The sequence below is a fragment of the Apodemus sylvaticus genome, chromosome 12, assembly GCF_947179515.1.
Source record: "Apodemus sylvaticus chromosome 12, mApoSyl1.1, whole genome shotgun sequence".
NCBI classification, from domain to species: Eukaryota; Metazoa; Chordata; class Mammalia; order Rodentia; family Muridae; genus Apodemus; species Apodemus sylvaticus.
The window spans coordinates 73,744,229-73,765,684 of NC_067483.1; the positions used below are offsets into that span (position 1 = coordinate 73,744,229).

At 45.1% G+C, this 21,456-nt stretch overlaps 1 protein-coding gene across 1 annotated transcript in view; it reads left to right on the top strand.

Moving 5' to 3' along the window:
• Window positions 1-9,923, top strand: part of Ildr2 (immunoglobulin like domain containing receptor 2) — a 59,481-nt gene extending 49,558 nt beyond the window's left edge. The window contains exons 8-11 of the mRNA XM_052199933.1: window positions 2,149-2,262; window positions 6,055-6,271; window positions 7,190-7,886; window positions 8,662-9,923. Coding sequence (XP_052055893.1) covers window positions 2,149-2,262; window positions 6,055-6,271; window positions 7,190-7,886; window positions 8,662-8,697 — 1,064 coding nt within the window. The 3' untranslated portion in view covers window positions 8,698-9,923. The remainder of the gene's footprint in view (window positions 1-2,148; window positions 2,263-6,054; window positions 6,272-7,189; window positions 7,887-8,661) is intronic.
• The last annotated feature ends 11,533 nt before the right edge of the window (window positions 9,924-21,456 follow it).

Consider the following 21,456-nt stretch of genomic DNA (forward strand, 5'->3'; position numbering starts at 1 on the left):
ACAGAATTATAGGAACCAAAGGACTCTCTTTGGATGAGGTGGCATTTAAGATATCCCGATTCATTCTAGAGCACTCAAGTGCCCCACCAATTTGCTTTTAGTTGTCTCTCTTCTTGAAGTAATTACATGGAAACTGAATCCTGATGGATGTTCATTCTCTGGAGGTCCCTCACTAAACCAGCCTCGGCACGCCCAGACCCCTGTTTCTCATCCCTGCACCTCATCCATCAGACATAGCTGCCTTGCTACAGACATAGCAGTTCTGTGGGATAATTGCATTTTAATTGAACTGTCTGTACTACTCTGTAAACGCCTCTGCAGAAATGGAAGAATGTGTGGCTTGATAAATAAAATCATTTCTGCTAATAATTCCTTCTGCCCAGGATTTATGGATGGACCTAAGCTCTAGGAGCAGGTGCCACTGAGAAGTATGTGCTGAGACCTCATTCATTTTTTTCTAAGTCATTTCACACGTCGAGATGGACGCGGCCTGCCCAGTATTCTCTCACATGGAAAGTCTGCACCTGCAAAAAGGATGCGTGGGTGGCTTTCTCCTTCAGTGCTTGGGTTGTGATTAGAGCCCTGTAGAATTTTATTTCGATCTTCCATGTGAAGAGCTTTGGGCAGAGGGCCTTGTGATGCATCCAGAGACATAAAACATCTCTTTTATTGGATGCATACACATTCTGCATTTTCCTTATTCTCATTATGTGTACCACTGCTGGCTAGAAGATAGGTCCATGTCTCCAACCTTACCCTCCCTGATGTGGTCTGAAGACCATGTCTGCTGCTACTTTAGGCTTCACTATCTTGCCTTCTTCATCTGCCTTTTTTAGTCCAACCAACCAACCAACCAACCAACCAACCAACCAACCAACCAAAGAAAGCAAACCCTGTGCCTCCCTCTACACTTTAGAGCAGTATGGTGCCCTAATCCAGTTAAGCTTCCTTCAGTGAGACCACATGATTCCATGCCCAGCATTCCTTATCATGTCCTAAAATCCTCCCTTGCCAGAGTTTTCAACCACAAAATGCAGCTACTTAGACCTCCTTTAAAACTTTAAAACTTAACGTTACGTGCAGGGAAAGGGACAACAGTCCCTACCTGTATGGCCATGAGGAACAACCATCCTGGTAAATGTTCAGCCGAGTACCTGGCACATTGTGAGCATCCAGTAAGTATTGTCTAGTTGCCCCTCATGGCCCCTCCTCATCCTCATTCCCCCCCATTTGTCCGCTATAACTGTTGTCTTGTCATCCCTTGGGCTGGTGTTGGGCTAGACTTAAGTGATGTAGGGCATAAACAGCCTACGACTCTGACACTGGGACTGATGCAGGCGCAGGGGATGGTATTAATTCCCTTGTTTTTTTTTTTTTTTTTTTTTTTTTTTGTATTAAGCCCTGAAAAAAATAACACCTGTCTCTAACTACAAAGCGTCAGATCGGGTTAATTTAGTCACATCTGAAATATGGCATTCCTTTTCCTAAAAGGAAAAATGCTAAGGAGATAAACTGGAAGTGTGATTAGAAATCTGTGCGTTGTTGTGCGGCTTGTTTTGTGCCTCTGTGCATGTAGTCTAGAATCTAATATTAGCTCTTAGGCACGCACCATCCAGCTTAAGGCTTTGCTTTTTTTTTTTTTTTTTTTTTTTTTTTTTTTTTTTTTGCCATCTCCCAGGCAACCAGAGGCTTTCAGCCTGCCTGGAGGTCTGTGATGCTTGGAGATCTGTCTTAAAGTTACGTGCCCTTCTACCAGGTGAAGGCATGGACTTCATCCTGGAGAGTGACATGTGTCCTAAGCTGAGAATGGGGTCTCTTTCTCTTCTGGATAGAGTGAGCTTGTTCCTCTGCTGGAACCTAAGAGCTATGCCTTAGTATAGCTGTGGAGGTCAGACAACGGGAGGGAAAGAGTCGCAAACGAATGAAAGCACTCCACAGCAGCTTTGCTTGCTGACCTCCAGGATCTTCATCCCGATGGCACCCTCTGGTCGAGGATCTCAAGTGTACCCCCTGTGTATAAACTGTCATTTATTATTGTTCTACCTGGGAACCATGTTTCTGCTTGGTTAAAAAAAAAAAAAAGAATGGAGATCTCCTTTTTTCCTTTTTCTGTTTTTTTAGCTCACCCTCCTGTGCTTTCTTCAACAGTTCGCAAAGGTTACCGGATCCAGGCTGACAAAGAGAGAGACTCCATGAAGGTCCTGTACTACGTCGAGAAGGAGCTGGCTCAGTTCGATCCAGCCAGGAGGATGAGAGGCAGATGTGAGCATCTGTTAGTTTGATGTGATCTGTGCTTCATTAAGGATTTGGTAGCTGAAGAGAAGATGGGGGGAGGGTCATCAGATTGGAAGCTCTGAGCCAGCAGGTGTGCTCGTGACACTACCACAGAAAGGGCTGCCTCTGAGAACACGGAAGAGAATAGAAGGGGATTCTAGTGGAAGCGTGGAACAGTCCTGCATGGTGGTGCGGCAGTCCGCGTCCATTGCTGTGGCCTTATAATCCTGGCTTTAAAATGTTTCATCAGAACAGCCCTCTTAAAATACTCTGTAAGCAATCCTCAAAAATAACTACTTAAGAGGTGGGATGGCTCAGTCAGTAAAGTCATTGCTTTACTGAGCAGGTATGAGCTCAGATTCCCTGCACTAGTGCAAGCGTGAGGACCCACGCTCAGACCTCAGCACCCACGGGCCAGCAGATGACATCCCTCTCCCCAGATCTGAGCTGGCAGAGACAAGCCAATCGCTGGAACTCAATGGGCACCCATTCTACTCAGTCAGCAGGCACAGGTTCCAGGATAGAGCCTTTCTCAAAAAAATAAAATATGGTCAGGAATATCAAAGAAGATATTATGCCAACCTCTTGCATCTACATATATGAACACATGTGCTTGTGCTCAGACACACGTGCACACTCAAGAAATAACTATTCAGTATGAGCTTTTTCCAACCTGAAGGGCCTTAGTATTGAACAACCCAGACACTGACTTACCACATGGAGGCTTCACTGAGAGTGAAAGAAGAAGTCTAGTAAAAAGAGGTTGGTATCCCTCTGAGATGCCCTAACCGCAGAGATTCGGGGAAAGCAAAGAGACTGCACTTTTTGTCAAAGAACCATTTAATTACTAAGTCTGTTGGTGGCAGGGCCCCAACCCTTAACTTATCCAAAGCCCTTGGAGGCTGCAGCTGACACTGCTGATTCTTTAGAGTGGGTTCCAAATTACTGTCTATCACGGGAGGCAGAACAGGGCAGGTCTGACTCGGATGGGCTAATTATCAAGAGGGTGCTGGCAAGCCTGGAGTGAGGTCACTAGGCACTTTCTTTGAACCCTCTTCTTCTTGGAACCAACAAGAGACTTGATGGAGCTGTTGGGGAAACAGTCCCAGACTAGAGGAACTTTATTCAGATTAAGGACAACATATTCCACCCAGTTTACAATTCTAAATTCATCCCTTCTGGGTTGCAGCCACTGCTGCGTCCTCCCACCTCGTGGACTATAAAAAGACCATCTCCAGATTGGAATGTCAGGAATGCAGATGTCACCACACTTGACAAGCTGGTTGTAACAGTGTTGTCATGGATCGCTGTAAGAGGACAGAGACAGAGAGAGTCGTAGATCAAGGGGTTGATGGGCAAGGAATCTACCAGTATCAAAGCTTAGAGGAAAAGTTCGTGACGGGGATCCAAAGAATGAACTTGAGTGTGTGTGACTTATCCTGGCTGACTGCCTTGATCCGAAAGGTATTCAGAAACTGGCTGGTCTCGGCCTGGTGGAGCCTTAGGGTAGACATGCTTTGTGTCAGCCTGTGCGGTGCTCAGAAGAGGGAGCAGAAGCTCAGGGAGTGGATTGATAGACTTAGAAGAACTCAGATGGGAGGATTCCCAATCTGCGTGTCCCACATACAAACACGTTTGAGCTAAGCCTAGACTGGTCTCCCCCCTGTGATACTACCAGCGTGTGGCCAGGGCCAAGGCTGGAACCCAGGCCACCGAGTACCTGCAGATTGACAGTACAACAGCTGTGTTCACTCTGGAGGTTGGCTCTATTCCAAAGAACAGGGAAGATCATGGACTTGGGTAATTTTTTAAAAAAAAATCTCATAAAATATAGATACCTTGATTTCACAGGTTCTGTAAGAATTAGGGGTGGAAGGTCCAGGGTTTTGAATTTATTGGCCACTGTGGTTCTCCTTTGTGTTACAAAGCCTAAAATGTTTATTCCCTGGCTGATCCTTTACAGAAAATGTTAATGTGTCCCTGTCCCAGACTGGCATCGTTGTATGTCTGTCAAGGGCTAAATTGATGCCATGTTCTACTTGGCAGAAATGTTAGTGTAACCCATACCCTGAGCAGCTTGTTACTGTGAGTGGCCGAATGGTGATAGTTCTTACAATATGGAGAAATGAAAAAGGTCAAGTATTCCTTGAAATTTAGAGAAAGTTCTGAGCCAGCAATATTGTTTTGCAATGCTCTCATCAAGTGTGTCCTAAAGCTACCCCCCCCCCCCATGCCTACTAGGATTGGAACTCATGGGGACTGTGAGGGAACATTGTAGATTTTACCAATAGCATAAAGACTGGAGAGATGGCTCAGTGTATAAGAGTGTTGCTACGCACATAGGAGGACCTTGGTCTAGATCCTGGCATCTATGTAAAACGCTGGACATGGTTGCAGCTTCCGGTAACTCCAGCTCTGTAAGGGCCAGAGATGAGACGATGCCTGGAGCTTTCCAGTCCAGCCCAGCTCCAAATTCAGTGAGAGAAGGTGAAAACACAAAGACCTCTGGCTTACAGATGCACACACACACACACACACGACATCATCTGTCTCTTTAAGAACTTTATGTTTAAATTTTTATAATTTAATACCAAATGATCCCATGAGTAAATTGTCATTCCAGTGTGTTCTCAAATTTGTCTGGTCCTCCCAGTACCACAGAGGATGGAGGGAAGGCAGAGGGAACCTGAGAGAACACATCTCTGCCTCCCATATCTGATCTTGGCCTTACCTTTCATGCAGCAGTGAGGACTAGAAAATGTTGTCTTTAATAATATTTTTGAAGTCTCAGTAAAACGATTTAGAAAACAAGTGGATTCAGTTACATTACAAATAGGTTCACTGGATTTGTTTTTTAAGTAAAATGAAATTCAATACATTTCTAAGTTTTTTAAATAATCAGAATTTCTGTTATTTTTTTCCAGCCTACATCATAATTCTGGTCTTAGTTTATAAGTGCTTCTGCACAAAGCTAGGAAGTGAGAAAATTGTGACCGCACCTTTCTTACTTTTTTTTTTTTTAGGCAGGGGCCAGAGCTCAAGCTATAGTTCAGTGGACACTAAGGCTGTGAGTCCACCTTCCAAACTTCTGGCCAAGCCACTCACAGCCACAAACACCTGGAATCCTTTGGTAGGGAGGGCAACAGGTCTACCCAGGCCTTAGAAGTAGATCTGGTCTTCCTTGGGCAGGGTATTACACAGCAGGAGCATGGTCTAAAAGGTAAGTGTACTGAAACCAAGGTACATATCCTCTTCACCTTGACTTCAAGCTCTTTGGAGAGCAGTATGGGCCTTTTCTAAAGCGTGGGTGTTCATACTGGCTCTAAGGACCCCTTCTCGGGACCGGGCCAGCAGTAGGGAAGATGCTATTAGTAATGGCTCCCCCCCCCCATCTCTTGACCCAACATGGCCTGGATCATTGAAGTTCACCACAGAAATTATATGGGAGAGAGAAAAACATTTGAACAAGGGAGATGTACTAGGAGGCCAGCTGCAGACAGCCTGAGTTCTGGGAAGCCTGCCTTAGGTAGAACAAAGACAATTGTTTTCCTAGTCCAAGAACAGCATGTAGGAAGTCTTTCTCTCTGTAAGCAAGTTAGGTTTGAGCTGGAGCCAGTTCCTGCGGAGTAACACAAATACCACCGGTGCGCATCTACAGCACACACTGGCCAGGACCAAGGCTCCCCCAGGCAGGAGAGTCTGGAATATGTGATCTGAGCTCTTAGCAGCACTCCCTTCCTACCATTTAGAAACCCGTGGTGCCTGCTTTTGTCCCTGCAGATAACAACACCATCTCGGAACTCAGCTCCCTGCACGATGATGACAACGGCAATTTCCGCCAGCCTTACCACCAGATGCGGAATAAGCAGTTCCCTCTGTCTGGGGACCTGGAGAGCAATCCTGACTACTGGTCAGGTGTCATGGGAGGCAACAGTGGGACCAACAGGGGGCCAGCCCTGGAGTATAACAAAGAGGACCGTGAGAGCTTCAGGCACAGGTGACGGCCATGAGTGGGAAGGGGCCACTGTGTGTCTGTTCTTCTGTTTCTGTAGATGGTGGAATATCTCTTACATATGTTACATGCCTGTGATACCAAATGTGAGGAGCAATCAGTTAAGCCTTTTGAAGTGAGTGTCTTGGGCCCCATAACGAACGAATGCAGACACTCTCTTCATAGGTTTTATCCTAGAACCTTTAAAGGTTCCCACCCACCATCTCCACTGTCCTGATCATTTGTCATAAGAACGGTAATCATGCTATCATCTTGTAATTAATCCTTATACGTCTAAAAAGCAGCTACTGTTAATGTCCCTATTTTAAGGCAAGGAAATAGAAAGTTCCAGATGCTATGGAACTTGCCCCGGGTGTTGTCAAACCAACATGTAATAATCTGTGTGACAGCTTGATTCCTGAATGGCATTCCTTGCAGCCATTAACTGTCCTTGGAGGACAGTAGAGCCCCGCCTTTCCTTTACCCACTGCAGAGGTCTCAGGCCTCCTGACTTAATAGGCAACTTGGCCCCTGCCTCAGAGAGAGGAACAGTCCTTTCTATGTTGCCAACTATTCCTGTTTCCTGGGACCAGAGCTGCGCGTTGCTGTTGGCTGTGGTTGTGAGGGTGGGTGGAGTAAGACATGTGGCTGTCACCCAAGGGTCTCATCATGGTCATAAGCTGATCTGTGTGTTTCAGCACTATACACAGACCACAAGATATTTTCAGACACACAACTCCATTCTGGTCTTCCACATAAACTCATGAGAGAGCCAGGATTGGTCTGGCTGGATCCGCAGCATGAAAGGTGCCAAAGTCGATTGGTCCCGCTGGGTGGAGGGGTAGAGGCTGGGGCCCTGGAACTCCGGGGGTGCCCTGCAAGGGTTCCAGGCAGAGGCAGTAACCAGTGATCATCTGCCCGCAGCCAGCCGCGCTCTAAATCAGAGATGCTGTCGCGGAAGAACTTTGCCACAGGCGTGCCCGCTGTGTCGATGGACGAGCTAGCAGCCTTCGCAGACTCGTACGGCCAGCGATCGCGGCGCGCCAACGGCAACAGCCACGAGGCGCGGGCGGGGAGCCGCTTCGAGCGCTCGGAGTCGCGGGCCCACGGTGCCTTCTACCAGGATGGCTCGCTGGATGAGTACTACGGGCGCGGGCGCAGTCGCGAGCCGCCAGGAGACGGGGAGCGCGGCTGGACCTATAGCCCCGCACCCGCACGCCGCCGGCCACCGGAGGATACGCCTCTGCCGCGCCTGGTGAGCCGGACCCCGGGCACCGCGCCCAAGTACGATCACTCGTACCTGAGCAGCGTGCTGGAGCGCCAGGCGCGGCCGGAGAGCAGCAGCCGCGGGGGCAGCCTAGAGACGCCGTCCAAGCGGGGCGCACAGCTCGGCCCGCGCAGCGCATCCTACTACGCCTGGTCCCCGCCAACCACCTACAAGGCTGGGGCCAGCGAGGGTGAAGAGGAGGAGGACGCAGCGGACGAGGACGCGCTGCCACCCTACAGCGAGCTGGAGCTGAGCCGCGGGGAGCTGAGCCGGGGCCCATCCTACCGTGGGCGTGACTTGTCCTTCCACAGCAACTCGGAGAAGAGGAGGAAAAAGGAACCCGCCAAGAAAACCGTGAGGATGCACCCCGATCTCTCTGGAGCCGGGTGGGGAGAATGGGGGGAGTTGTGGGGTTGCAAGGTCCCCTGGCGGAAAATATGGGTGTGGAGGCCCAGTCATCAGTTTCACTCTCTCCAGGGTCAGGTGGAGGAAGTAAGGGTGGGATCCTCAAGAAATAACAACAAAACGTCTTTTTAAAAGTAGTTAATGTATAGGTGATTGTAGGAAAGACTTTCAAAAGGCTCACATCCCCGCTTGCCTTTACCTGGGGTTTCTGTGAACTGCGTGCAAAATATTCTGTGCATGCTTATGTGGACATTCCAGAGAGCGATAGCTATTGAATGGCTGAGCAGTCAGTACCTTGTGTGTGTGGAGGGAGCCTTTGTTTCTGCTTAGTTCTCTTGTAAATGGATGTACGTAGACTTCGTTGTTTTTTTTCTGCACACTCAAGAGAAGTCTGCTCTTCCTTCAGCCCTGAAAGAGCGCTGGACTTCAGAAACATTGGGGAACAGTCATGTGTCCACAGGGAGCACCAAATCACTCCTGTTAGCCAGTGTCCACAGGGGGCACCAAATCACTCCTGTTAGCCAGTGTCCACAGGGGGCACCAAATCACTCCTGTTAGCCAGTGTCCACAGGGGGCACCAAATCACTCCTGTTAGCCAGTGTCCACAGGGGGCACCAAATCACTCCTGTTAGCCAGTGTCCACAGGGGGCACCAAATCACTCCTGTTAGCCAGCAGTTGTGTTTGTTGCTTTCTCAGTCTAAAGCTCTTTCTGCTTTTCCCTAGGGCGACTTTCCAACCAGGATGTCCCTTGTAGTCTGATTCTTTGAAAACACCTCTCTGGATGACTGGAAATCAGATGCAGACTATGGAAACAAGACCCAACCTGAGAGTGGGCAAGCCTAGGACCTTCTCTGCCCAGCAGCCACGTTGGAAGCTTCTCTGATCTCTGCTTTGGCAAGGGATCCTCCTTTAAGAAGGCTGCTTTCAAATCTTAGTGCCCATCCATCTTGAGCAACTTACCAAGAAAACGCTGTGTGAGAACATACCATGTAATAACCCACCAAGTTTATCTTGCTCCCCCCTACCCCCATTTCCTTAACAGAAACAAGACTGTCCCGTTCTGAAGCAGGTAGCTTTGGACCCCTCATCTCTAGAAATTACCTATGCCTGCAGTATGTTATTTTTTTACAAGTGCTGTTCTGTGCTTAGAGACAGAGGGATTTATTACTACTGTTAGAAGACCTTCTGCTCACAAGAGAGATAAATGGTAAAATGTACCTTGTTTCCCCATTGCTTCCAGTCACTGGTCCATGAGTCTTGTTATGCTAAAATCAGAAGGCCTTTAGTGAGCTTTGTGGCAGTGACCTCCTGGGCAATCCCAGAAATGCCTTCAATTTGCTGCTCTGACTCACGATTCTAAGTGGCTGGGACAAAGAGAGGAGAGCATTTGGAAAAGCTGTCTTAAGTGGTCTTTCTTTTTTCCATACGCAGGACTCACACTGTTTTTCACTTTTCTGTGGCACACAGTGATGCCCGAGCCTTGAGCTCCTAAGGCTCCTCCCTCCCCAGTCCCTCTCTATGTTTCCCTCTCACCTGGTCTTTTCAGGGCTGGTGCCTCTGAGGGTGTTTCGCTCCACTCTTCACAGTGAATAGCTTGTCATCAGGTGCCTTTGACAAATGCTTAAAACACACATTTGAGAGAGGAGAAAAGCAGAAGTCGGTGATACAAGATGAAGAACGGGAAATGATATGTAGTCTCATTATGTTTTGAATGTGGGTTGTTTCCCCACAAACACACTCAGATTTTCTTTTTTCGGAGTTGTACTTCATTTAAGAGTTATTTCTACCATCCTGATTCTGCGGCAGCTGGGCACCAGGGATATGGTGTCGACATTGTTTGGCCTCACTGCCTAACCAGTAGAGATGCTTTGGGGGGAAGAAAGACACCCACATCGTCAGCAAGAAGCACTTCCTCTTTCTACCATTGCAAAAAACAAACAAACAAACAAACAAAAATAAACAAAAACAGAAAACAAAAAAAAAATTTTTTGCCTGAATCCCAAATTGGACTTTTGTAGGTAAACTACCAAGTGGCCACAAACTCTTCCGCTCTCATGTTCCTGTGAAGGGGTTTGTCCTCTTGCTGCCACAGACCCTTCCTGCCAAATGCACCTAAACTATCCTACACAGTGATTGAAGAGCCTGGTCACTACGGTCATTATCAACTCTAAGCAGACATGGAAGAACATCTAGCCACGACCAACAAAAGAACTTCCTAGCTGAGCCGAGGCCAAACTGGGGATTCCCACTCCAGAGGAGAAGTTCGGTGTTCATCTGTCATCAAGGATAAACCTCCCATCAGAATATCTGGCTCTGATCGGTTACCCACCCAGTCTTGGGTGTCCCTCGACCTTCTCCTTTGTTAGCAGACTTTTCAGTCTGCATTATTGTGGCGAGATGCATGACTGGGTGAAGAGGGTGAAGAGGCTGGAGCAGGGAGATGCTTGCTATCCCCTAATCCAGCAGTGCTCTGTTCTCTACTTACTGGGCTATGTGTAGCCTCTGATTGGCTGGTCAGCATTTCCACGGCCACCTGACTGGAATTCCAGAGCCCATTCTGTTAGCACCCATTGTACTTCATGAGATTTCCAGAAAAGGTTCTCTGTGTGTGACGTAAGAAGCTGCTGGGTTAGGGTTGGGGGTCGGGAGTCAGGAGTCGGGGGGTCGGGAGTTGGGGGGTAGAATCATAGCTTGGAGGGGAACTGGCCTGCCAAAGGACTTCACGGTTGCTTTGGCCTGCCCCAGATGGATCAGGAGGATACTTCAGCCCAATGCTGGCACTTCCAAGGGCTGGAAGACAAAAGCCATAACTCTGGTGCTGAGTTTTAGACTTGCTAGTATCCCTGGCCTCAGAAAAAGTAGGTCTGATCTGTCTGTTTGGGCTCTAAATCGATATGGTAAAAACATCATTCTTAATCACCAGCTTTTGATTTCAACTTGCTCAGGCACTTCCGAAGAATATCGGATAGCCACAGTAGCTGTGGCTATACTGAGCACTGTGTCAGGCTTCTTACCGCCAAAGAGCCTCATAGCACAGGCCGCGGAGACCAAATATAGTGCTTTGTAGAGCCAGGGGCATGTATGAGCTTGGGGAAAGCTGAGGGAGCAATAAGTCAAAGAAAAAAACTGAAATTGGAAACATAACGTTCTAAAGACAACAAGTCTATAGGCTGACACATTTTTTTTTTTTAAAAAAATTCAATATACAGAAGCTAACAGGCTTTCAAAATAACTGGGGGAAAGTGGAGCACAGATTGTTCTTTGTAGGGCTGCATGGATCACGTGGGCTTCCAGACCTTCCGTAGAGAGGAAAAGCAGGTGTTTCTGGGTACGTGGATAGGAGATGGTCTGAATGGACAAGGGTCAGCTGGCTGTCCTCGGTGCCCTTGATGTTACTTTACATATTCCTTTGTTCCTTCTCCAAATACTGTGTCCTGCACAGGAAGTGCCTATGCGTATTAGTTCCTTTCCTGTTTTTCTAGGGCAGAAAGAAAGTCTCATATGTAGAGGTGATCTCCATCCACTGATTCCCTACAATTTAAGAAAGAAGATAAGTCATGCCCAAGAAAGGATGAGTATATTTTGTGCATATGATAAGAAATCGTGCTATGGATAAATTATAATAAACCCAGAGATTTAAAGTTTGCTTTTTTTTAAAAAAAAAAAACTTAAATGGGAATATTTTGATATTTAAGTGTTGTGTGTTTGTCCATCCATCCCATTTTTAGGATGTGCTCAGTGATCTGCAGAGCCAGGGCGTAGAAGGCTGAGCTGAAAGGTGAAGCAGAAGACAGAGGGATGTGTGGCCTCGGGGAGTGGGGGAGGGGAATGTGTGGCCTCAGGGAGAGGGGGAGGGGAATGTGTGGCCTCAGGGAGAGGGGGAGGGCAGAGGCCTGCTGCAGGAGCTTCTGTCTCTGCCTGTGACTCATGACTGAGTCAGGGACAAGCTGGAGGAGGGAGTGTGGAAGCGGGTGGCAGGAGGGGGTCCCCTGGTGCTCAGAGTTCTTCTCTAGGCCTTGTGTAGACTCATTAGGAGCCTCAGAACAGTGTTCAGTTCTTCCACCCAAGCAAGGACGGGGCGGGGGACGGGGCGCTGAGGATCTCATCCTCCAGGCCCTTGTAGCTACAGCTTGGGGTGCAGTAGGACCAAACATGGGTTGGGAACCTCGACTCCCTTCTCATGATCCTCACTCTGCACGTGGTGTAGGGTGAGCACCCCAGGGTGAGAAGGGGGCTGGCACTGCCTGTCAACATCTGGTTAGATCTGAAGTAGTCTCTCAGAGGAGGGGGAGTAACAGATACTGCTTTGGTTCATCCACTCTCCATCTGTTTTTAAATAGATGGAGAAGCCATCATCCCCATTTATGGCATCACAAACCTGTCAGGTCTTTAGATGCCCAATCTATAGGCCTTTCCTGCTGGATCTGTGTTTTACAAAATTGCCTGGCCATAAAAATTTCTTGCTTAGGGACTGGAGAGAGATGGCTCAGCAACCAAAAACACGTACTGCTTTAGCAGAGGACCTGAGTTTGGTCCCCAGCACCCTCATCATGCTCTGTAAGTCCGACTCCAGAGACCGACTGATCTTGTAGAGCATCTGAGAGCACTGAACTCACACGGTGCACATGTAGGCCATCAAAAAGACTCAGACACACAAAATAAAAATACATTGTTAAAAATCTGAAAAAAAGAGGGGCTGGAGAGATGGCTCTGTGATTACGGGTGCTGGCTACTCTTCCAGAGGACCCACATTCATTTTCCAGCACATGGGGACTCCCAGCTCCAGTTCTAGGGGATCTGATATGCTCTTCTGGCTTCTGCAGGTATTGTACACACACACACACACACACACACACACACACACACACACACACACACGTGCGCTCACGCACATGCACACCCACAAAGGCAAAATACACACATAAAAAAGAAATAAAGCATTTTAAAAACACTTGGTAAAACAATTACTTGCCCGTGGGACTGGGGATATGACTCGGTTGGTAGAGCGCTTGAATAGCATGCACAAAGTCCTGATTCAATCCCCAGCACTGTAAACTAGGGGTAGTGGCACATACTAGATCCCAACATGGGAGGTAAAGGCAGGAGAGTTGGAAGTTCAAAGTCTTGGCTACATAGTGAGTTCAAGACCAGCCTGGGCTGTATGATACTCTGCCTTTAAGAACCAAGCAGTAAAAACAACAATTAAAAAAAACAAAAGGATTACTGACTGCCATTGTCAAAAATGCTGTTGGGCTGTGCCTTAGAGAATGGATGGGTGGATCTGGAGTAAGGATTTGTACTCTGAACATATGCTTTCAGAAAGCCTTGTGGTAGATGCATTCGGGTGGTGTTACACTGGATCGTACCTCTGGTGCACCCCTATTTGCTGGCCATGAGTATTGTTTGTGCTGTGTATTATTTTATTTCAATATCACTGTGAGGTCCCTCTAACTCCCTTGGGGCTGGCACTGGTGTGGCACCGAGAAGTACCAGCTATGACACTGGAGACTGGCTCATCAGAGTCCAGCTGAAAGGAAACATTTAAACGGAAAGGGTTGGAATCCCTCCCCTAGAAGACTTCTTGAGATAGTCCAACTCCCAGAATAGTGATGTGTTGTGACAGGCTGAGATCAGACAACAGGAATTACAGACAATTTTCTTATTCCCTTGCCGTCCTGAATAAAACTTAGCTCATGAATAGGAAAAAAAAAAAGCCACCAGGGAAAATGGCAAACATAAACCATTTCTAAAGGGTACAAATTAAGAGCTTTGCTAATAGCATAACTTTCATGCTAGGCCCAAAAGTGGGTGGAGGCAAAATAGTAAAATATACATTACCCATTCTAAAATTGATTTAGTTGCGGCCAGAATTTTACGGGAGTTTAGAAGTGATGTATAGAGTATAGGAATCATCCATGGAAATTCTAAGGTCTTAGAAGCAAAATGGTGCCAGGTGTTCCCTGCCAGGACTCTGCCTCCTAGTCCCTTGGGATGACCAGTGACACTCAAAGGCCCTCATAGCATCAAAGGTGGGTAAGAAGGAGCCTCGTTGCTTTAGGCAACAGCCTGAGGCTGGCGTGGATGGAACACGGTTGTTCTTTACAGCAAGCCCCCTGTTTTCACATCTTCCACAAGGCAGAGCTGAGGCTGAATATGCCAAGTGACCACCTATTGCCAAATAGCTTTTAGCCTTTAGACGGCCTTCTGGCTGTCTAGGGTTCTTTCCTATGCCTGCAGTAACCACAGGCCCAGACTCCAGCTTATTCTCCTCACAACCAGATGGATAGCAGGGAGAGCCCTGACTCGGTATTCACTCACAGGTCATCCGTGAGGAGAAGCTACATAGGCAGGCATTTGCCACTTTGTCTATCCACGTGAGGTGCCTTGAAGTCTGTCCTGGGAGGGAGGCGCCTTCGGTGGGATGGTCTTCATCCTCAGCACCAGACCGTGAGGGGGAGGGGGAAGGCTTTGACAAATGTGTTGCCACTTTCTGCATTCTTCTCAAAGAAGAATCTCTAAACCGAGCTACAGATTCATCCAGGCTCAGAATTCCATAGTTGTGGACAGGAGCTGTCATCTTCACTACATTTTTTTTTTATAGGAAGAACTGGGGATCCAGACTAGAGGGGGATAAAGAAGATGAGAAGGATAAAGTTGTGGCAGTTGAGCTAAAAGTCATGTTGGAGGTTTTTGGTGGGGCTGACTGGACAGGGGTACATGAGCTCTGACTCCTTTTATCTAGAAGGTTGGAAAGACATCCGTAGCTTCTCTCTTGTCATGTTTACTAACAAAGATGTTAGACACTACTCCATGAGAAATTTCCTTGTGAAAATAAAGACCATGACATCAAAACAATGGGGTGCAAAGACGCCTACTTCATGAGAGTCACCTGCCCAGTTGTTTTTGTGCCTTGTCTGTGACATCAAAACTGAAATGTTTATATCACTGTCATCCATGATTTTTTCTCCTATGTCAGATGTACAAAGTGCATTTGATTGTAACATTTTAAAGCAAATAAAGCATTTCATCTACTTTTGTTATAAAGAACTCAATTAATTATGTTATAATCTTACAGTAAGTGCTTTCTCCAAGGTTAAAAAAAAATCATACGGTGGGGTTGCAAATTGGTACAACCACTCTGGAAATCAGTCTGGCGGTTCCTCCGAAAACTGGGCACCTCACTTCCAGAAGATCCTGCTATACCACTCCTGGGCATATACCCAGAAGACTCCCTACCATGTAATAAGGATACATGTTCTACTATGTTCATAGCAGCCCTATTTATAATTGCCAGATGCTGGAAAGAACCCAGGTATCCCTCAACAGAAGAGTGGATGCAAAAAATGTGGTATATCTACACAATGGAGTACTATTCAGCCATTAGAAACAATGAATTCATGAAATTCTTAGGCAAATGGATGGAGCTAGAGAATATCATACTCAGTGAGGTAACCCAGACTCAAAAGGTGAATCATGGTATGCATTCACTAATAAGTGGATATTAACCTAGAAAACTGGAATACCCAAAACATAATCCACACATCAAATGAGGTACAAGAAGAAAGGAGGAGTGGCCCCTGGTTCTGGAAAGACTCAGTGAAACAGTATTCAGCAAAACCAGAACGGGGAAGTGGGAAGGGGTGGATGGGAGGACAGGGGAAGAGAAGGGGGCTTACGAGACTTTCGGGGAGTGGGGGGGGCTAGAAAAGGGGAAAACATTTGAAATGTAAATAAATTATATCGAATAAAAAAAATGAAAAAAAAAATCATACGAAGTGACCATGTATGGAGCTGGCATTTTGAAGCTCAGTACTTGGTACTGCTATCTAAATAACAACAACAACAATTAATAATAATAATAATAATAATATACACATTGTCCAAAGACTGGTCTAAGTACCGTAGAGGCAGATGTTGGCAGCTAATGTGTGTTCCAGCAGACTTTAATAGGCCACGGGCTGGGTGAATTCTGCTGACACCCCTGGTGACATCAGGACACAGGTAGATATGGGTAGTTGGACAATGATGGTACCTGGCTTATATTCAAAAAAAGAGCATTTGCCTGACTCTTTGGAGAAGGGAGAGGAGAGCCGTTCCATGGGAGGACATTTTAGTTTCTGAAGTGATTTGGAAATTCCTCAGCACCATAATTATGGGAAGGCAATTAAAAACCTTTGTGAGTATAAACAGTGGTAAGTACCCCGTGGAGCTATTAATCTCTTTGATGGCCAGGGCCTGTCAAGAGATTGCAGAAAACCTGTCTTTGCTTGAAGCATTTGGGCTTAGTTCTCTTCTTTTAATAATTCTGTTAAAATATTTCCCTGTAGGTTTAATTTAAAAATAGACTCTAAAGCAGTTAAACTCACACCTCTTCTGGACTTCATGCTATTTGGTTAATGTTTTAACTCCGTCTTGATTTTTCCAGCCCTTATAAAATAATATTTTTAAATTTCTAAAGTATGTTTAGAATCCCCCTTCCACTCATTTCCCCCTACAAATCTTTTTCTGGCTGCATTATAGATCTTCTTTATGAACTGTTTTTCTTCCTGAAGGAAATTTTCTTTTGTGCTGGTCCCTTGGTGGGATATGCTGTTGGTTTCGTTGCTGTCAATCACAGTGCCTTGTTATTGTCCCCCAAAGAGAATCTCACTGATGACAGAAGCTACTTTCCCTTCCCCGCACTGAAGTCATCATTTCACTTCTTTCTGATGCCCACGGTGACTCTTGGGTTGCTTTGAGACGTCTGTCAACCCAATCGCTGTTCCTTTGTCAGCAATCTGCCTTGCGTTTTAGGATACTTTTCAACTTTGACTTTGTCTCTGGTGTTCTTGGGTTTTAAAGGACATGCTACTGTGGGTTTCTTTTTATTTATTACAACTGGGATTGTGCTTCCTCGGTCTGTGGGCTGGCTTTTAATCAAATGTGGAAAACTTTAAGCTATTAACACATCAAATATTTCATCTCCAAACTCTCTTTTGACAAGTCCAATTAAATGTTTCATCTTGTTCTACTCTCTGTATTTCTTAATATAGTTCTCATGTTTTCTCTTTCTGTCTTCAGCTCTCTATTCTGGGTAATTTCTTCATGTTTATCTTACAATTCCCTATTTTCTCATCAGCTGATTCCAGTCCCAATTTTGATATACTTTTCACTTCTGGGTGTTCAACTTAGATTTTTTTTCTCTTTTTGTGTGTAGTCATTTTGATCGTGCCAGCTTATTCTTATGTACAATTTCCTTTTATTTCTTTGCAATCAATGTAATAATATTAAATTTCACAGACCATATTTTAATACCTATATTGTCTGTACCTTTAATTTTGGAGATTGCTAATTTGCTCACTGTTGTTCATGATTTTTTGTGTTTTATGTTTTTTTTTAATTTTGAAGATATGTGATGGAATATCATGATATATTGGTGTCAGTCAAGAAAGACCTTTTCTAATGTTTAAAGTACCCTGGTTGTTGAATATATAAAATCTATATATTCAACAACCAGGAAGTCTAAGATTAAAGAGAAACAGCAAAGAACTGGACATGCAATAGAGAAAAAAAATAACAATGTACCACTAGCGATTTGTAATAAGATAAAACAGAATGGTTAAGGAGACTCATATTTACTTATGGTTCAGAATTCGATCTCTATAAGAAAATGGCTATTTATATGTCTGATGGGGCCAAATGTGAAAAGATCATTAATTATGAGGAGGGACAACAGAAATTATGGATCTAGATTTCATTCAGGAAGCAAGGAAAGACTAGACCCAAAGTATGAGTAGAATAAGGAGAACCAAAACTATCTATTTTCCTTCACTTCGGCTAAGGCTAATCTGAGGTTTTATATACTTTTAATTCAAAGAAATAAGAAGTAGGGTGATTTCAGAGTCTCCTGGTAGAGACGTCCTGATGGTCATTATCATACCGTGTATGTGAAAGACCATTCATTCTCTGCTGAATTGGTTTTAAGCCTTTCCTGAATGCCTTTCGGGTAGCCTGAGATGACTCCCCCAGCATGGCAGGAGTAGAGGAGCTAGCCAAGTCCATCCAAGGGACACGGATTAGCCCGACACGCCATCTAGTGGCGAGCATTCACTGGAAAGCCTGAATCTTTTAACTTTCCAAGAGTCAGCATGCTGGACAGAGGCAGGAGTGCTTGGTGTTCCTTACAAAGCCTTGTGTGCCATCCTTACATAAAGAGCTACAGTCATCAATGGCTCCTGGGAGAGAGAGAATTAGTTTCCTCTAAGGATGTGCTCCCACACAGGATATCTAATCACACGTGCTTAGGTTTTCCTCACTCTTCCTTTCCTACCTAGAAGAATTTACCTTGAAAACATAGTATGGAAAAATCCTAACCTCAAAACTCACATGGAGAAGTTTATAGCCCCCACATGAATAGTTCTTGGTACATGTAATATGATTTGCATGGTACATGTAATATGTTAATTCAAATATATCCTTCATACATGATGAGCACTGTACCTGTATCACTCCTCTTTCTTCACCCTCCAACCGGTCCCATGTCCCCTTTCCAAATTCATGCTCTCTATTATTGTTATACACGCCACACGCGCTCACATTAACATGTGCTCACACACACATGTGCACTCACATGCACACACACACACACACACACACACACACACACATATATATATATATATATATATATATATATATATATATATATAAACCTATTGAGTCTTTGGGGCATTGTTCATACGTACATGTGTCCGGGTGTCACTGTTGCACTGTCACATCTTGCAGGCAGAGCATCATTTGTAGACTGGTTTGTAGCTGGGTTTGGTGTTTCTCCTTTGGTAGTGTCTACCAGTACCATGAATACTAGGCTATGGGAATAAAGGCTCTAGATAGACGCCAGCTTGGCTTTTTCTCCATGTCCTGTAAATTACATAGGTGTTGTCTTCGGCAATAAGGCCTTACCATCAGTTTGTGGAGAGCAACCAATAGCCTTGGTAGTAGCCTGGGTTGTTTGAGGTTTCCATGGGGCCCTTTTGGCCAACAACTTCATTAGACGTAACCCATTCTCAGTACTGGAAGCTTCACTTGGTGATGAAAGGTGTTCAGTTGGGGCTCCATCTCCCCTGTTATTTGGTGATTTTCATTTAGATTCATTTCATATATTTATATATTTCAAGAAGCTTCTACTGTATTAGGTTTGCATGTGACTCCTTAAACAGTCCTTCCTTTTACCTCCTTCTTGTCTCCCCTCTGAATTCGATCCTCCTGTTCCAGTTTCCCCAACCCCATGTGTGTGTGTGGGGGGGGTATACACACACCTGTGTGTGAGCATGTGGTGCTTTGAATAAAAATGGCCCCCATAGGATCATATGTTAGGGAGTGGCATTACTCAGAAGGTGTTAGGGAGGGTAGGTGTGGTCACGTTGGAAGAAGTGTCACCAGGAGATGGGCTTTGAGGTTTCAAGGACCTAAGCCAGGCCTGTGTTTCTCTCTTCCTGCTTCCTGCAGATCTAGATGTAGAACTCTCAGCCCCTTCTCCAGCACCATGTCTGCCACCATGCTTCCTGCCATACTGGAACTGGATTAAACTTCTGAAACTGTAAGCAATCCTCAGTTAGGTGCTTTTTTAAAATAAGAGTTGCCATGGTTATGGTGTATTCTCACATCAATAGAATAGAGAATAAGACAATATTGTATTTATCTTTTTACATCTGTGTTACGTCACCCAGAATAAATTTTTTCTACCTCCATCCATTTACTTGGGAATTTCATGATTGTTTCTCCTCCTCCTTCTCTTCTTCCTCCTCTTCTTCCTCTTCCTCTTCTTCTTCCTCCTCTTCCTCCTCCTGTTTATTTTATTTTCAGTTTGTTTTAATGGCCATGTAATAGTCTACTGTGTAAATGTACCACACTTTTTTTTTTTAATTTCATTATTCCATTGACAGCTATCTAGGCTGTTTCCAATTTCTGGCTGTTATAGACAGAGCAGCAATGAACACGATTGAGCAAATGCCTCTGTGGTAGGGTATTTTGTGTATTTGCCTAAGAGTAGTATAGTTGGATCTTGAAGTAGATCTATTCCCATCTTTACCAGCATTCGATGTTATTGGCTTTATTGATCTTTCTCATTCTAACTGGTGAAAAGTGAAATCTCAAAGTAGTTTTGATTTGTGTTTTCCTGATGACTCAGGATGTTGGACTTTAAGTGTTTCTCAAACATCTGTGTTTCCTCTTCTTAGAACTCTCTGTTTAGATGTGCACCCCATTTTCAACTGGGTTATTTGTTTTCTTGATGTCCACTTTTCTTCATCCTTCATGTATTTTGGATATTACCCCTCCCTCCTATGTGCAGTTAGTAAAAACTCCTTTCCGTTCTATAGGCTGCTGCTTTATCCAGAGGACAGTGACCTTTGCCATGCAGAAGCTTCTCGGTTTCACAGGGTCTCATGTATTGATTGTTGATCATCGTGTGTGTGCTACTGGTGCTCTGTTCAGAAAATCTTTGCCTTTGACAAAGGGCACTGCTCAGGTGACCAAAAACATGAGACTAGAAAGGTCAGGGACCTAGGGGAAAACAGATATTACTTTTCTGCTAAGGAAACATAGCCATAAAACAACTCCTAAAGACTGTCTGCTATACTCATAGTCAGTGCCCTGCTCAGCCGTCATCAGAGAAGCTCCCTCCTGCCATAAATGGGAACAAATCTACTTTCAATTAAAAGAAAGGAACATAAGACATCTTTTGGCTAGAAATGACAGAAATCCAATTCAGACTAACATAAATTATTTTTAAAGCAGAAGGATTGTAAGTGGCTTATTAGGTCCTGCAGTGACTTGAAGAACGGAAGGTCTGTAGGAGCTGGGCATGAACCTTACCTAGGGCATCATTGTATCTACCTACCTCCTATATCTCTATACGTAGCATCTATGCCTTCCTCCAGGGAGAATAGTCTTTCTCTTCAGGGCAGGAATATGGCCACTAGCAGTCCAAGAAGAACTTTTTATGAATGTATTCAACCAGACAGGGGAATGACTTTACTTACAAGAACAATCCCAGTCAGTGATTTACTCATATTGAGTCCCATGCTCATATTTTAAATAATCCTTGTGATCAGAAAGAGGCAAATCCACGTGCATACAGGAGCATCACCCAAAGGCTCTAGTATCAAATGCTTTTTGGAACTACTGGGAGTTCCACTGGAACTTTGGGAGACAATGACTGCTGGGAAATGATCCTTTGATTATTAGGGGTCTTTCCTTCCAGGGAGTTGTGCATATTTAGCATGCCTCCACTTCCTGGCTCATGATGTAGGCAGCTTTGCACAGCTGTGTGTTCTGGTCATGATGTGGTAGTCATCAAAGCAAGAGGGCCAATTGACCATCTGCTGGAACTTCCAAAACCTAATAAATATCTTCCCTTTTATAAATTCATTATTTCTAATATTTTCATTATCGTGATTGTACTGGCTAGTTTTGTGTGTCAACTTGACACAGGCTGGAGTTATCACAGAGAAAGGAACTTCAGTTGGGGAAGAGCCT